The 17153-nt window shown below is 42.4% G+C and overlaps 2 protein-coding genes across 2 annotated transcripts; one reads left to right on the forward strand and one right to left on the reverse strand.

Annotated features, from left to right (window-relative positions):
• The first annotated feature begins 42 nt into the window (after positions 1-42).
• On the forward strand, positions 43-5050 carry ndufb9 (NADH:ubiquinone oxidoreductase subunit B9). The gene is made up of 4 exons (XM_078268089.1): positions 43-175; positions 1360-1552; positions 2774-2887; positions 4627-5050. Exons 1-4 carry the CDS (start codon positions 87-89, stop codon positions 4756-4758), a joined length of 528 nt encoding a protein of 175 aa, XP_078124215.1. The 5' UTR covers positions 43-86; the 3' UTR covers positions 4759-5050.
• Positions 5051-8148: 3098 nt separating this feature from the next.
• LOC144529256 (angiopoietin-2-like) lies at positions 8149-16817 on the reverse strand. The gene is made up of 7 exons (XM_078268259.1): positions 16794-16817; positions 16130-16642; positions 13410-13638; positions 12511-12645; positions 10651-10867; positions 9961-10156; positions 8149-8295 (listed from the first exon to the last, which is right to left on the reverse strand). The coding sequence occupies exons 1-7, from the start codon at positions 16815-16817 to the stop codon at positions 8149-8151; spliced, it is 1461 nt and encodes a 486-aa protein (XP_078124385.1).
• Positions 16818-17153: the final 336 nt, after the last annotated feature.

Here is a 17153-nt window from a genome sequence, read left to right on the forward strand (position 1 = left end):
GGTAATTACGGCCATAACGTCCACACGCCACAAAATCCCAGAATCCTCCGCGCCGCTCGCCGAGAAGGTGACAGGGGACGGTGAAAATGGCCACTGCCTATCTCACTCACCGTCAAAAAGTGTTGCGACTTTACAAGAAATCACTGAGACACCTCGAGTCATGGTGCATCTTTAGGTAAGAGGAGCTGCTTTTCGTTTAAGCTCTGCGGTGAAAAGTGAATAATGCAGAACATCGCTGCTGTCCTCGGGTCTGTCTGCTCTGCTGCTAAGCTAACAGCTAAGCTAGCTAACTGCTAGCCAGGTCACTCATTACTAAGCTAAGTCGGTCAGTCCCACTGCACAATACCGATCCTCGTTAGCTCATCAAACTTTCATTAAACCACTAATATATTCCCTGGAACTGTCCTGCTAATTTAAAACAGTATATTGTTTTCAAGCTACGTTAATTTACACGTTTACGGGGCGCTAGCTAGCGTCGAAATCAGTGAATATTCGAGTTATAGTAATACTTATAAACTTGACTCTTGACTCCTAATAAATGGTAATGTAGCTATATAACCAGAAATCTCCATACATAATATGAATTAAGCTCGTTTAAAGGATAGGTAATCATTTGTCTTTTAACTAGTGACAAATGAATGTCACTAGTTGTGTTTTTGCTGTGTTCTATTTATGTTTAATTGTCCACCACTTTTGGTCACCTGTTTTTAAAATGTGCTTTATACAATACATTTGGATTGCATTTGCTCACAACTCCAAACACTGTTCACTGTAAAAGTTATTATTGTTGTTTTTGTTATGTGATTAATTCAGCTCTACCTCTGTTCCCTATGATGAACTGAATAATATGAAGTTGTTGCTGTCCAGGCTAAGGAATAGGAAAGTAGTAGTAGTAGTAGTAGTAGTAGTAGTTATAGGGATTTGTTATACATTTATTTGTTTATAAAAACATGACATCTAACAAAACAAGACAGATCACAAATCCTACATTAATACACACACAGACACACACCTGTTCAGCACCATGTTGTGCTGTTGATTCTGATTCCAGCTTTTTAAATGTGAACATGTTCTAGTTTATTCTCTCCTCTGTGACAGTAAATTGAATATTTTTGAGTTGTGGACAAAACAAGACATTTGAGGACGTCGTCTTGGGCTTTTGGGAAACGCTGGACTGCATTTTTTTTTCACCATTTTCTGCCATTTTATAGACCAAACAACTAATCGATTTAATGGATAAAATAATCAACAGATTAATCGACAATGAAAATAATCGTTAGTTGCAGCCCTGTTACAGTTACTAGATCATGATTCAAGCTATTGAATGAAGCTGTTGTTGCTGTTGTTTTCCCGTCATAGAGACAAATATCGGTTCTACGCCTGCATGCTGCGGTCTCGCTTCGATGAGAACAAGGACGAGAAGGACATGGTGAAGGCCACCAGGATGCTGAAGGCGGGGGAGGAGGAGTTCTGGTCCAACCAGCACCCCCAGCCATACATCTTCCCCGACTCTCCTGGAGGGACGTCCTACGAGAGATATGAGTGTTACAAGGTGAGGCAGGGCTTCCATGAGCTTCATCTGGACAGTGACCATGAACTCATCACCCACTCAATATATATTGAGGGCCTTCATGGACCTGTATCGCTTCACCCTGCTGCCCTCTGGGAAGCGATACAGGTCCACGAAGGCCCCACACATCCAGACTTATGAACAGTTTTTACCCAGAACTGAACACTAACAAATAACGGTGCAATAGCAGTCTTTTTGCAAATACAAATGCGCAGTATCAGACTTTTTTTAGTATTATTGTATGTACTATATTTCTTTTTATTCTTTGTCTTTTGCCTTTTTATAAGGGTACTGTCATTTTATTCGTGTACCACTGACGGAAACATTTCGTTGGCCAGCTGCTGTCCAATGACAATAAACCGTATTCTATTCCATTTCCTAGTTATTATCTCTCTTACAATTCTAAGGAAAAAAAGGTTATATAGATGTAGTTTCTCACCCCCATGTAGGGATGTGGCTTTGTTTTGCAAGCTGTTTCTCCTTTTTTTTAAATTTTTTTTTTTAATCACAGTGGGTTCTTTGTGTTCAAGTACCACCTACTTATAATTTTTGTAACATAAAGCTGAGCGATGTATTGATCAAACTATGAATCAAAAATGTGACCGATATCGACGTGCAGGACTGTGTGAAGTGTGAGACAGTGTGTTGCCCTGTCTGTCAAATTGCTCCTGCCCTCTGCTGGAGATGTAAGGCCAGTGCATCTGGATTGTGTCGACATCTCCCATCACATATTCTGAGACATTCTATCCTCCGATGTTAAAATAATATTTCGGAGATTACACATTGTTTACTGTCAAAGAGTGTGCTCGTTGTTTTGAATGCTCAAAACTTTGCACTACTATTTATGAGGTCGCTTATTTTAGATTAGTCTCGCATTGCCAGAGCTATCTCCACAGTGCTGTGGAGTAAGGTCTGGCTACACCACAGATGCATTCTGGGATAGGAGGGGATTGTTTGCATTTCTTTAAACCAACCCCAGTCGTCTTGGGGCAGAGTTTGGGAACGGCAACACACACGGAGAGAGAGCGGAAGGTGAGGGATAAAGTCTGAGATGCTGGATGTCAGGCTTCTGTTGATCTAGACTAATTTAGCCAATCAGGAACACTTAACAATTTATTTGAGGTCAAAAAGATGATGTGGGAAACGCTGACAATCCTGATGTGACATGATGAAAAGTCCTGAGCTCTTGTTTTGTTCCCACAGGTCCCAGAGTGGGTGCTGGACCACTGGCACCCCTCAGAGAAGGCCATGTACCCGGACTACTTCTCCAAGAGAGAGCAGTGGAAGAAACTGAGAATGCAGAGCTGGGACAAAGAGGTGGGCCGTTTCAGACATGTTTTACAGTACATACCATCAGGGGCATGTGTCACATATTCTTTTGTGGGTTAACTCTGCTCAAAGAACCTGGCTTTAAGACTTAAGCTGCAGACTGCCGACCCTCGGCAGAAAAGGCAGTTGGGCTGATCAGTCTCCCCGAGTCGGTCAAAAAAGTGCCTCGGAACACACCGAAGAGACCAGACGTAATACGTCTCCATAACAGCAGGCGGCGCTAATCTGTATTGTCGCCCAAAAATGAAAACCAGCAGCTGATTGGACGAACGCGTCACGTGGGTCTGGTTTCTTACCGGAAATTCAAAGCCAGACTGTCATGGCGCTTGTTCAGAATACGATCTCATATTGTACTAAAATAGTTCACCGAAACGTGTTTCTGAAAACATTTTAAGCGAGAAATAGGCCGTGCAGTTGCTGAATCTGTCTTCATTTCAGATCAACAAAGGTCAGTTTCAAAGATTTTCGTCAGATTTTGAGAGACTCTGGTCACGCTCATTCCGCTCCCCGTTTCCGGGTTAGCACTCCACCAATCAGATGGGTCATTTGAGTCCGACTGCCGGCAGTGCCCGCCCCGCCGATTATACATGTCAAATCGGCCAAAATGAAGGACGACGGCCCCTCGGACGGACGACGGCACGGAACACACCGAACAGACTCGAGTCACTGACCTCGCCAGACTGTCAGATGGCCGATTTATCGGCTCGGTGTGTCGGCGCCTTTAAACAACTCACCTTAGACAAGGTGAATTCACAGTACTGTTACAGTTACCACAAGGCCGCGTGAGACAGTGGTAACGTTTTTGATTATGACCCCTTAAAACAAACCAATGTCTATTTGCGGCTAGGGCTGCACGATATGAGGAAAATGTCAAATTGCGATTGTTTTGACTGATGTTGCGATTGCGATATGATTCCCGATATTGGAGGGAATGATCAATTTTCTTGATCATTTTCATTGAAACACAAATAAAAATGTACTATAGTCATGTAGTGTGATTTTTGCAAGAATCTGTACCAAACAAAGATGTTTTCCTTTATTCTTGTAAGATAGGATGTGTAGGCCCAGGACGTCTCTGCAGCACCACAGTACCTTATTTAAGAATGGTTTGACACATGTTTTGCCTTTTAAAAAATACTGCGCCCCACCCTGCGATTTGGATATTGCACTAGTCCATACTGTGATTTCGATAACATTGCGATTAATTGTGCAGCCCTATTTGCGACCCCTTGTTACAGGTCGCATGTCTCTTGAGTTATACAGTCCTCCTTTTCAAATTGACTACGTTCAATGTTTCCAAAGATGTAAAACTATCCAGCATTTTACAAGAAAAAGGCAAAGATTAGAGGAACATAAAAAGATGAATGCAATTTTGTGCAAGAGTCATCTTTGAGTCATTTTCTTCTCATTTTGGCCTGTTGATCAGACAAAATGCACCCCTTAAAACGGACGCCCTTTGGCTCTGGGAAATTGTGATTGCACCTTTTCACTATTCTCTCATTTGACAGACTGATCTCATGTAGTGGGGTATGTATGACACGCCAATTCGCCATTATTGCCGTGTTATCAAGACGCGTAGCATGTTTATCAACGCCATTTGGCCTCCATTGACTTACATTACCTTGCGATTGTATGTTTACGCGAAGTCATGATATCACGTTGCATTTGATGATGAAAATAACTGCCAGTTGCCGCCCCTTGTTGTGAACGTTTGTGTCTGGTTTCAGGTCGCCCAGCTGCAGGCCGAGACTCAACCCGGCGGCCCCAAGACCGAAGCCCTCCCTCCTGCCCGCAAGGAGGGAGACCTCCCCCCTCTGTGGTGGCAGTACGTCACCCGCCCCAGGGAGCGCCCCACATAAACAACCTCCACCTCCTGGGGTTGGTCACCCCCCTCAGTCTGAGAGGAAACGACAACAACAGCAGAAGCAGCACGAAAGCTGGCTGACCTCTTAATGGATTACCACCTGTCTGTAAAGAATCATGTCATTCATTCACCTGTGCAGGTTGCATGGCTGAGTAATCAACCTGCCTGAATTCACACGGATCCTTTTACGTAGTAGTCAGTTTAAGGAGGTTGGTGACTTTGAAAAGTCCTGTACATGTTTCAAATAATACCTGTAACTGTTCCGATAAATAAATATATGATGTAAATTGTGTTTGTGTATTGTGTGTAATGACACATTGCATGCTGTAAAGGGGGTCAGCCCTATGTTCCCACATTTCTAGGATATTTTTTTAAATTAGGCCCTATGTTCCCACATTTTTAGGACATTTTCAAAATTAGGTTCCTACATTTCCCTTCAATTTAAGCCCTATCCTCCACAACATTTTTTAGGGTTAGGGGGATAAAATCTGATACAAATTCATGAAAAAGGAATTGTGGGAACATAAGGCCTAATTTTGGAAAAAATCTTAAATGTGGGAACATGGGGCCTAATTTTGAAAAAAAATCTTAGAAATGTGGGAACATAGGGCCTAATTTTGAAAAAAAATCTTAGAAATGTGGGAACATGGGGCCTAATTTTGAAAACAAATCGTAGAAATGTGGGAACATAGGGCCTAATTTTGAAACCAAATCTTAGAAATGTGGGAACATAGGGCCTTATTTTGAAAAAAAAATCTTAGAAATGTGGGAACATAGGGCCTAATTTTGAAAAAAAATCTTAGAAATGTGGAACATGGGGCCTAATTTTGAAAAAAAATCTTAGAAATGTGGGAACATAGGGCCTAATTTTGAGAAAAAATCTTAGAAATGTGGGAACATAGGGCCTAATTTTGGAAAAAATCTTAGAAATGTGGGAACATAGGGCCTAATTTTGGAAAAAATCTTAGAAATGTGGGAACATAGGGCCTAATTTTGGAAAAAATCTTAGAAATGTGGGAACATAGGGCCTAATTTTGAAAAAAAATCTTAAATGTGGGAACATGGGGCCTAATTTTGGAAAAATCTAGAAATGTAAACGATGAAATTTAATTTGAAAAAACGAAATGTGGGAACATGGGGCCTAATTTTGAAAACAAATCGTAGAAATGTGGGAACATAGGGCCTAATTTTGAAAACAAATCTTAGAAATGTGGGAACATGGGGCCTAATTTTGAAAAAAATCTTAGAAATGTGGGAACATAGGGCCTAATTTTGGAAAAAATCTTAGAAATGTGGGAACATGGGGCCTAATTTTGAAAACAAATCTTAGAAATGTGGAACATGGGGCCTAATTTTGAAAACAAATCTTAGAAATGTGGGAACATAGGGCCTAATTTTGAAAAAAAATCTTAGAAATGTGGGAACATGAAATAATTTGGAAAAAATCTTAGAAATGTGGGAACATAGGGCCTAATTTTGGAAAAAATCTTAGAAATGTGGGAACATAGGGCCTAATTTTGAAAAAATCTTAGAAATGTGGGAACATAGGGCCTAATTTTGAAAAAAATCTTAGAAATGTGGGAACATAGGGCCTAATTTTGAAAAAAAATCTTAGAAATGTGGGAACATAGGGCCTAATTTTGGAAAAAATCGTAGAAATGTGGGAACATAGGGCCTAATTTTGAAAACAAATCTTAGAAATGTGGGAACATAGGGCCTAATTTTGAAAACAAATCTTAGAAATGTAGGAACATGGGGCCTAATTTTGAAAAAAAATCTTCGAAATGTGGGAACATAGGGCCTAATTTTGGAAAAAAAAATCTAGAAATGTGGGAACATAGGGCCTAATTTTGGAAAAAATCAGAAATGTGGGAACATAGGGCCTAATTTTGAAAAAAATCTTAGAAATGTGGGAACATAGGGCCTAATTTTGAAAAAAAATCAGAAATGTGGGAACATAGGGCCTAATTTTGAAAAAAAAAATTAGAAATGTGGGAACATAGGGCCTAATTTTGAAAAAACAAATCTTAGAAATGTGGGAACATGGGGCCTAATTTTGAAAACAAATCTTAGAAATGTGGGAACATAGGCACGCTCCCCTGTAAAGCCACTTTTAACTGCAACTGTGAATTTGTTTTCACAGTTTTCAGCGATGATCCGAAATAAAAATCTACTGAATCTACTGTTTTTTTTTTTCTTCTTGGGGTCAAGACGAGATGCGTTGACATTCTGAGTTTTTTTAATTTGTTTAATTCCATGTGGGCCTGCTGATGAGGTAAAGCATTAAAAGTTTCTGAAAAAGTTCTGAGTTTCACTTTAATTTGGTCAAAACGTTCCAACAGACATCTCCTGCATTTATACGCGTTTATAGATCTTATCTATCTCTGCAAGAAAGCAGCTTTTTGGGTATTACTGAAAAAAACTGAGCGCTTTAAAGGCCCTGTGCTGTGTATATGCACAGGGGATTTCATACAAGACACCAATAAGAGTGATGAAAGTGAGAAGTGCCCCGTCCTGACAGGTGCAACAAAGCTAACGAGAGAGCGAGGTTAGATCTCAATCAAGCAGGGCTGCTTCTTAAACTCTTCCTCAATAACAGGACAAATCCGGCGCAAAATGAACCTAGGGGTTAATAACACGTGTACCGAGTCGACCGTTCTCTGGGATATGTTTTCATGCTAATCAAATGTGACCAGTTTTAGCTCAAACCGCTAATTAGCTAATAACGCTAGTCGTCGGGGCCATGAGTAAAGTAAAAAGAAATCGCTATTTCTAAACCACTAACAAGGCTCAAAATAGCACCACACTTCCACGGTAGCATGATGAGGGTCCCTACATGTAAACCAAAGCATTGAGAACTTTGTAAGTGTACAGACAGTTTATTAAAAAGATAGTTTAGAAAGACAGTACCGTTCACGTATACACGCGGGCGCCATCTTGGGAAAACAGTCACGACCAGACGAACGCCGTGCTTGAGCTATGTTACTGGTTACTGGTTGCACGGTGTTCGTCGTTCGACTGGTTATGACTTTACCCGTGCCCCGACGACTAGCTTTATAAGCTAATTAGCTGTTTGCGCTAAACCTGGTCACATTCGATTAGCATGAAAACATATCTCAGAACGGTCGACTTGGTACACGTGTTATTAACCCCTAGGTTCATTTTGTGCCGGATTTGTCCTTTAAGGCTCAGAGATTTCTTAAAACAGATGGTAACTTGTTTTTAGCAAACGTTACTCAAACATACGGAAAAAGTGCATTTGTTGGGGACTATTTTCAGCAGCGGATTAATACATATTTGGTGCTCTTGTGAGTATTTCTGGCAGCCCCTCGAGGCAGCTAGCAGTCCTAAGAAGTTGCTAGTTGGGCTTCAGACTGGTACATCTCTACGGCGACAAGCGTGGCCTGAAGTTGCGTGGTCGTATCATCATGGTGACCGCCTTCAGAGAGTAGAAGTCTGAGTCCTTCCAGGAGAACCAGACGATGCCGTCCGGCCCGAGCAAGTTCTGAGCTTTCAGAGAGTAGCGCCCACCCTGGTCGAAAACATAATTTCAACAGTAACACATTTAGAGATCACCATTGAACTTCCGCAGTTGATTACTTACATAAAGACAATAATCTTTTGTATTACAAGTTTTCAGAAATTCTATGTTTAAATATGCAAATGAGGTGTTATCTTGTTAAATATGTGCTAATTTTGCATATATTTACACAACAGAAATGTGAACATTGGATAAAGCTAGGTTCAAAATTCTGTTGAGTCAGAGTTATAACAGGGGATTTTCAATATCTCTTTTTATCACTCCATAAATCAGGAAATACTGTCAACAGCCATAATTTTTTTTTTTTTTTTGCCATGTTTTAGGTATAAAATGTTACATAAATTAGGCTATGAATAAAATATGAACAAACCCCCTCTGTAAAAACTATATAACATGAAACTTCCCCAGTTGATTAATGACATTAAGACAATTATTTTATGTATTAAAAGTGTTCTCAAATATTTCTGTATAAATAATCAAATTAGGCATTAACTACTGATAACTTTTGGTGAATTTGGGAGAAATCTATAGACGCAAGTAGACAAAGTGTAGTAAAATAAATACCTAAATATTAGGGCTGGGTTTCAAAAAAATACATTTTCCGATTTCAATTTGAATGATTTTTGAAACAACATTGTTATTATGTATTAGTGTATTAGAGTTAGTATTTTTCATTTGAATGATCCACTATCGATTCATAAAATCCAAAATCGATCTCTGTCGGTCTGTAACATATGTAACAACAAGACCTATGAAATCTATTGGTAACAACTATGTCACGCTAGCTTGTCAGGAAGCGGGTGAAATAAAGCTCCAAAGCTACATTTTGGCGAGGGAAAAACTGGCATGGCCATTTTAAAAGGGGTCTCTTGACCTCTCACCTCCAGACAGATGAATGAAATGTCACCCAGTACTCACTCACTGTACTGAGTCCAGTGATGGAGTACTCGAGTCAGAGACGGACTTGAGTGCAACTTTAGTCGCAATTCTCTGGACTTGACTTTGACTCGCAAACTGATGACTTGGACTTGGACTCGAGGATTTAGGAAATGGGACTCAAGCATTCATGAAATCGGACATGGAAGTCTGGAAGGTTCTGACTTCTTTTATGTGTAATAGGCAGTGATAGAGTGCTCGAGTTATGGGCTCGGACTCTAATCGCTAGTCTCTGGACTCGTGACTCGACTCAGATTCGAACTAAGGTAATGGTGACTCGACTCAGACTTGAGTCGGACTGTTCTTTAGTGACTCAGCATTGGACTCGTACTCGAACACTGGGGACTCAAGACTGGACTTGGACTTGACCGTTGGGGACTCGACTACAACACTGGTGGACTCTGTAGAGCTGCACAATCTCTTTCATATTCACACAAAATTGGTTTTGCAACTGAAATATCCAGAATCGACACTGAATCGAAAATCAGTGGTTGATACCCAGCCCTACTAAATATGTATTTTTGATGTTTTTTACCCACTGAAAATATATACCCATGTTATGGAAGCAAAATATCCCCAAAACTCAAAATTGAAAAATGGTATCTCCCCTTAAACAACATAATAACAATGTGGTTTCAACATAAAGTCAGTGCACATTGTTCTATGTTATTGTGCACGGTGCTACTATATCTTGCGGTGTATTTTTACACACAGTCCTACCCTGTAGTAGACGCCGTTGAGGTTGGCGTAGAAACACTGGTGGAACCACCAGCCGGCATGGCTGATCTCGGCACAGATGTTGCCGGTGTCTGGTGTGCTGAAGCCCTGCTGGTCGTGGTACCAACCGAACGAATCCTCCACCGTTCCGCTGAAACCAGACACATGGAGGCGGTACTGGTTCTCCTCATTCTCTATCCTGCAGGAGGAGAAGAAACCAGAATCCCTTAGTGTTATGAGTAGGGTTGGGCATCGTTTGGACATCGTTTGGACATCAACAATTCTGATTCCGGTTCTTTCTTTCAATTTTTCGGTTTTTATCGATTCTCGATTTTGATTTTTGGAGGGGTGGAGTTGAAACAGGTCACATGCTTATTTCACAGATAAGAGGAACGACTAAAACAACTTTTGAACGTACACATGTTCCACCAAAACAAGTTCCTTCCCGAGGCTATTTTACAGCGGCTCTGTGCGGAGCTTAGCACCACCCATGACGATTGTGATTGGTTTAAAGAAATGCCAATTAACCAGAGCACGTTTTTCTCCCATCCTGGAATGCTGTGTGGACTAGCCAGACCTTCCTCCGCAGCGTGTGGAGGAAGGTTTAAAACGGACCAAACTCCGGTTTGAAAGCAACAGTTCTTCACTGTTACCAACATTATCTTCCCCTTCTTCCACAGTTTGTCTCTCTACCTGAAGCTGTGGTACAGGGCGTGTCTTTGGACGTGGCTCCAGTCCTGCAGGTCGATGCGGAGGCTGTAGTGGCCCTGGTTGGACAGCAGGTGGAGCTGTTGGTTGCCCAGCCAGTGTTCTCCCCGTGGCTCGCCAAAGCCGTCGCGATACTCCGACCAGCCGCGGTTAAAACTCACCAAGCCGTCGCGCCGCCGCTGAAACACCGTCCAGCCCCCTCCTGCAGCACACACACGTACACACAAAGACGTAGATTATATCTAAATACACACTTTTGGTGGACAACCAAATTTACAGGTACGCCTATATAAAGAAACACTTAAGAGGTGTAGGCCCTACATCATGGCCGGCTACTTCCGGTTTAGCACTCTGCTAACTTGAATGGGGATTAAATGATTAAATCGTACAGCTGTTATCGGACCAAATGGATCAAATTCTGATAGTGAAACGAGTCATTTTGGGGGGGTTGTAACACTCAAAAAATGTATTCACTGAGACGTCTCTTTCACCATGTAAGTTTAGGGAAAAGTCTTTTTGGGCCAGAGGGCATCATGTGATGGACACAGGATTGCTGCAGCTCCTCTTTTCACCCTGTGTGTTGAGCTCTCTGTTTTAGCTACAGAGTGAGACATAGCGCTTCTGTTCCATCTTTGTTGGGAGTCGCACATGCGCAGTAAGTACTGCTAGCTAGGCATGCATTATAACGTGTGTTACAAAGTTTGCTGCATGTCGTTCCCCCCCTCTCTACCCTTTCATGTCTTCAGCTGTCCTATACAAATAAAGGCCTGAAATGCCCCCAATCTTTGGTCTGAACTGGTCTTGACAGCGCTGCGAAGATTCTACCGTGAGACTGGCAGTCGATTCAGGCTCTTTTCATCAAAGCATTGAATATTCGACTATTTGGGATCACCCCTATAACCGACCGTGTTTGCAGTTCTTGGTGTCCTGGCAGCAGTTTTACAGACTCTCTTACAGTGGCTGCCTACTGGTAAAATCCTCCACAGGGAGATTTTCTGTTGAAATACCGTGAGTGGCCACTGGAGAAAAATGGCTGCCAGGGTGAGCCTCTTCCTGGGGGCGATATTACGAATCCCTCTATGGCCACGCCAAGACCCGCCCTTCAATAGCATTTATTGGCCAGACGTCCATGCTTACGCAAGGTAACGCAACCCGATTTGTACAGGTCCTATCCCCTGACCAATCGGCTATCCTAACCTTAACCACTCAAGGTCAAATGCCTAACCCCAACCAATCGAGCTGCTTTGAGGGCGGGTCTTGGCGTGGCCATAGTGCGATTCATAATTTTGCTTCCTGGGGGCCTGGTGTATGCACATGTGTAGTAGATTTGTGCACTGACACAGACAGCTGTAGCCCTAAAAAGTAGACTGACCACGAGCTACGAGGTTGTGAAACGAGGGTTTCTGCTCCTGTAAAAGCTATAAGTCCTTTTGAAATCAACCTTGTTTTAAGCAAAACATGTTTTATTTGCATTGTGATGGAGAAATACTACACTACCCACAATCTTTAGTGTAACAACGACATCTCTGATTGGTGGAGCGGCTAGAGCGAGCATCTTCCAGTGAAGTCTGTGATAGTTTATGTACACACACACATTTGCTTTTTTTTGCCGTTTTTAAAATGTTCTTTTGCGCCGAATCCAGTGTTTTAAGGTAACGATTAATCTCACAGCTGGTTGGCCTGGTTTCAGGATTAAAACTCTTTATGAAAGCATTTTCTGAAACATCAATGAAGATACTGAATGGGGAAAATCACTTCTAGAACCAGAGGCTGGGGGGGGTCACTATTGAGCTCTGTTGCACATGCTGCATATGTGTGTGAATAGATAATGTGTTTGTGTCTCACCCTCTGTCTCCATGTCGCAGTAGACTGGCAGGACGGTGCCTGGCGACAGGATGATGTTGTAAACACCAGAATGACGAACACCGTTGTGATACAGAGACGCACAGTCGGATGAACAGAAAGACAGGTGCTGTCTCTCTAATGGGAGAGAGAGAGAGAGAGAGAGAGAGAGAGAGAGAGAATACAGCATCATCAAACACTTACACATAGTTGTTTCTTTAAACTGCACAGGTGATAATGTCCCTGCGTGTAAACACCTTCTGTTTCGTTACTTGCTGTATAAATGTTAGTGACATGGGGGCGGAACTTGAAGGGTCTTGCGCCCCTGCGAACGGACTCACTTGCAATAATTTGAATAGAAATGCTGACGCCATATTAGCCTGCTGGCAGCCTTATCTGGGACTTCCACAACAGGTACAAAGCAGCAATAGTGCTTATTGCGGCCATCGTTGATGACGGAAAAAATGGCCCACAGAAACATTGTTGGGTATCTACATAAAGGCCCTCCCAGGCGCATCTCGCGCAAGTGACACAAATAAACATGAAAATTCAAACTGGCGAGAAACAAGATGTGAGAAACAAGATGCGAAAAGTCGCTTCGCGTTTTGTGTGAACAAAGCATCAGGGTAATAGTATTCAGTCTACAAGAACATTTTGACACAAAAAAAATAGGAATAAATGTAACTAGTGGTAGCTTAACTGTTAATAAAACATTGGCTGATTTTTGTTATTGCAGCTTTGTAAAGTGAAATAAAAATAACTGTGGTATGCGCTGCGGGAAGAACTGCTGCTGTGTGTAGTTGTGATGTGTGTCAACATGTTCCACGTGGCAGTAAGGTTGCATGAACATCGTGCAACATGAAACTCAGTCAACTCATCACTGCGTTGGTTGCATAGTGTACCTGGTGTGTCTCGCATGCTGAGCAGCGGTGAAGTTCTGATGTCGTTGATCTTGCAGCCCGTTTTGCGGCTCATGCGCTGCACGGCTGCTGACAGGTTGCGCAGCTGCGCCTGCAGCTCGTACAGCAGCGTCGCATGCACGTGGAAAAGCGTGTCGACCTCAGCGTGACGCAACTCCAGAAACCTCAACCGCTGGTCAAAGGTCAAGTTTAAACTAACACTTTCTACACCCTGAGAGATAAAAAGAAGAGAGAAGTTTAGGTAGTTTAGTGAAGTTTGTCTTGCTGGCAACAATGCTGGCCGTAAATGCAGAATCTGTGGTACTAACAAACTGTTTTTTTTTTTTTATATTTTAAAACTAATATATTGTTTAATATGTGAAATCAAAAGGGAAAGCATGGTCTACTTTCATCAGCAAAAAGTTACAAAGTCAGACTGCAGTCTTAACTCAATTTTGAGTTCTCGCGAGAGCACAATTTGAATTTGCTCAGCGAGTCACTCTGGCATTCAGTAATGATGCTCATTAACTATGCCCTTGTATCCGAGCTGCACCAATCACATCGGTGTATCTGATATAGGCGGGCCAGAGACGAGCTGAACAGATGACGACAGTTTAATCTACCAGTTAGCTCCGCTGGTAGCTAAGCGTATGGGGCTCTGTATACGTCACCCCGTGTATTGTTCAAATGCAATGGATTTTCAAACGCATGCTTGGTGCTGCCCCTCGAGTTGGGCCATTTTCATTTCTCAATGCCAGACCCTTAACCTTTCGGATTTGGGTCTGGATTACCAGGCTAGCCCAGAGACGCTCCAGCCCAGAAAAAATGCTCTAAGGGACAGGCAGACGCAGAAGGATTGCAGGGCCCCGGCCAAGAGACCAGCAGCTAATCCTGTTAGCTTTTAGGGTTAAGGAAGACTTAGTGTGTGAAGACAGAGAGATAATAAACAAAGAGATAAAGACAGACAGAGATAAATAGAGAGAAACAGAGGAGGGTGTTGTGTTTTATACCTGCCCGGATAATCTTTTCCTCTATAAAATGAAAATTTGCTTGTAATAGTTTTTCAGCATTGCCTGTATTGTTTTCATTCAGTTTCAACATTTAAATGAGTATATTTTTATTATGTTAGCTGTTTCCTCGGTCTCCTGCACGTGCTAAAATGCTAACAATTAGCTTGTGAACCTGCTATGTTAGCCCGAATATCAAAGTACAACGGAGGCCAACTGGTAATTTAACCTGCTGTTGAGATTAAAAGGGGGGGATCATCAAAGTCATTTGTATTCATCTTTTAGGAAACATGAATATCTTCTAAAAATAAATCTGTTTGTTTCGAATTCTATAAGATTAAGAAAAAGGGTCACTTCTGTCTGAAAAACCAAAGATGGCAACGGCACAAATGCCAAACTCAAGGCTTCAAAATGTAGTCCACATAGAAAAGGGTGCCATAACTTTCGCTACATCCACTTCTTTTATACAGGATATATTTGTGTGCCAGTGCACCACCTTTAAAATTGTCTGAACTCACAGTAAGCGTGAAACTATTCCCCTTCCGGTGGATCCCATGGGACCTTATTTCAGACAAACAATATGTACAGTAGCGAACAGGAAGAGACAAATAATGATTTCTGTTTTTATATTGAGCCATAAATTACACATATGATGTTTGTCTCCGGAGTAATTACGCTGCACGTTGCGTGCGGGCTGTAATCTGAAGCGTTACCGAAGAAAGTTTGTCGTAGGTTTGTCGGAGTATCACTTAGTTTTGTGTGAAACCGTTCGGTGAACTACATCTCTCATCTCACACAATATACGTCACCTTGCTCACTAGCTAGCTAGCTAGCTTAGCTGTTCCACAACACATGTAACGTTATCTTACCTGATGTTTTTCATCCAGCGTCTTCTAAAAACCAGGACGCGAAAAGGACTTCTTTCAACTTCTTTCTTTCAACTTTATTTTTGTCCTTGGAGGGCAATTGGTTTTGCAGCAAAGGTACAATACATGAAAAACAACATAGTCATACAATTCAGAAGGAGATTGGGGGGGGGGGGCTAGACAATCAACAATAGTTACTGGTGACTGACTTTAACATAAGTGTACAAAGCACAGCATCCATAACATCTAAAAAAAAGTGGCAGAATGAGGACACAGCCACAAATACCCACAATATTGGCGTTTATCCATTACATGGTACCTGCTCGACTCGCCTCGACTCTACTCCCCTTTTGTGGTTTTCCATTATAAAAAAAATTCCCTGGTACCAGCTGACAGATACTTTTTTTAGTATCACCTCCGTCGAGGTTCCAAGCGAGCTGAGGCGATACCAAAAAGGTGACGTGAAAACCTGCAGACTACTGATTGGTCGGAGAGAATCGTCACTAATCACTGCGTCGTCATTGCTAGTGACAGACGGGGGTGTCCTGAACAAACCCGCCATTTTTAAATAGTTTAGCCAGTTGTGTTTTTTTTGGATGAAGGAGTGCTTGTACCTATTACAGTACGAGCGAGATCCATGTACGAGCAAGATAGCTTCAGCGAGAGTTATGCAAAATTATCTTTTAAATTGACGAACATCATATGTGTAATTCATGGCTCAAATCATGCAGGATCAAATTATTTGTCTCTCCCTGTTCACTATTTTACATATTCTTTCCGAAAAAAGGTCCCATGGTGGTCCACACGAAGAGGACTTCTCCTCTCTATAGAAAACTACCGGCAACAGTACCTGCTCCTCCAGGGTTGTGATTCGATGGCCGTGGTTCCTCAGCTCTTCCTGGAGCTCTGACATTGTTTCCGTCAAGTCGTCCAGCTGCTCTTTTCTGTTCTGGTTCTCATGGAGCCAATTTGAGATGTCGTCTGTGCAGCGGAACATATCCGGGCAGCGTTTTTGCGATGTTCCCACTGGCACCGGAGGCAGCGTTGCCATCAGTCGGCAATGGCCGCTTGATGTCAGATGGCTGCTGTACTCACCGCACTGTGCTGATAAAGTACCAATCTCTGGGGACAGGTCGGAGTGTGTTTCCAGGAGGGAGGGAGGAGGATGCCAGTCAGCGTCCTCAAAGTTGTCCTTGTTTATGTCCCAGTTTGTATCAAAGTTTGTGTCTGGTACATCCCTGCTTGTTTGGATGTTCATGTCCAGTACATCTCCGTTTGTCTCTGTGAGGGTGTTGGGGTGTACATCCTCATCGTGTCCAATGTCTGGGCGTTCATCAGAGGGCGCAAAGTCACCGGTGACAGGCTGGTGGAACCAGCAAGTCAGAAAGACAAAAGTTAGTAAAATGGATCGCCACTTCATCCTGAACATTCAGTAACTCGGCCTACCTGGTTATTGTTGACTTTTGTCCATAGCAACTTCAAGTGAAGTCGCCATTAGGCTCACTTTCAATTACCGGATCAACATCAGGGTCACACATCATAGCAGCAAGAGGAGGTCCAGACTCCACCCAAAGTTAGACTCGGGTTGTAGGCTTTGGTTCAGGTTTGGGAAGAACTGCCAAAAACAAAGTCTGGATAAAGTTCATGGACCGACTGGACTGTTCTCAAACTCTGCAACATCCCGGCCAGGTTTCTGTAAAGTTGATCACCCTGGTCCAAGGGCACGAGGGCTGGTGATTCACCATTTATTGGATTGGAAGTGGAAGCGATCACTGAAATTCTCGTGAACGTTTAGCCTAGAACACTTCTGAAGTCCTTGAAGTGAAAAAAAGAAACTTGCTGGACCTTTAAAACCAGCCCATCTTTGCCAAGGT

The sequence above is a fragment of the Sander vitreus genome, chromosome 14 (genome assembly GCF_031162955.1).
Source record: "Sander vitreus isolate 19-12246 chromosome 14, sanVit1, whole genome shotgun sequence".
Lineage (NCBI taxonomy): Eukaryota > Metazoa > Chordata > Actinopteri > Perciformes > Percidae > Sander > Sander vitreus.

Coding starts and splice junctions, on each gene's coding strand:
- ndufb9 (XM_078268089.1), top strand. CDS start 87: ATGGCCACTGCCTATCTCACTCACCGTCAAAAAGTGTTGCGACTTTAC. Junction 176..1,359: donor GAGTCATGGTGCATCTTTAG/GTAAGAGGAGCT, acceptor TTCCCGTCATAG/AGACAAATATCGGTTCTACG. Junction 1,553..2,773: donor AGAGATATGAGTGTTACAAG/GTGAGGCAGGGC, acceptor TTGTTCCCACAG/GTCCCAGAGTGGGTGCTGGA.
- LOC144529256 (XM_078268259.1), bottom strand. CDS start 16,817: ATGTGTGACCCTGATGTTGATCCG. Junction 12,646..13,409: donor CAGCATGCGAGACACACCAG/GTACACTATGCA, acceptor CTCTCCCATTAG/AGAGACAGCACCTGTCTTTC. Junction 10,157..10,650: donor GCCCTGTACCACAGCTTCAG/GTAGAGAGACAA, acceptor CTCCTCCTGCAG/GATAGAGAATGAGGAGAACC.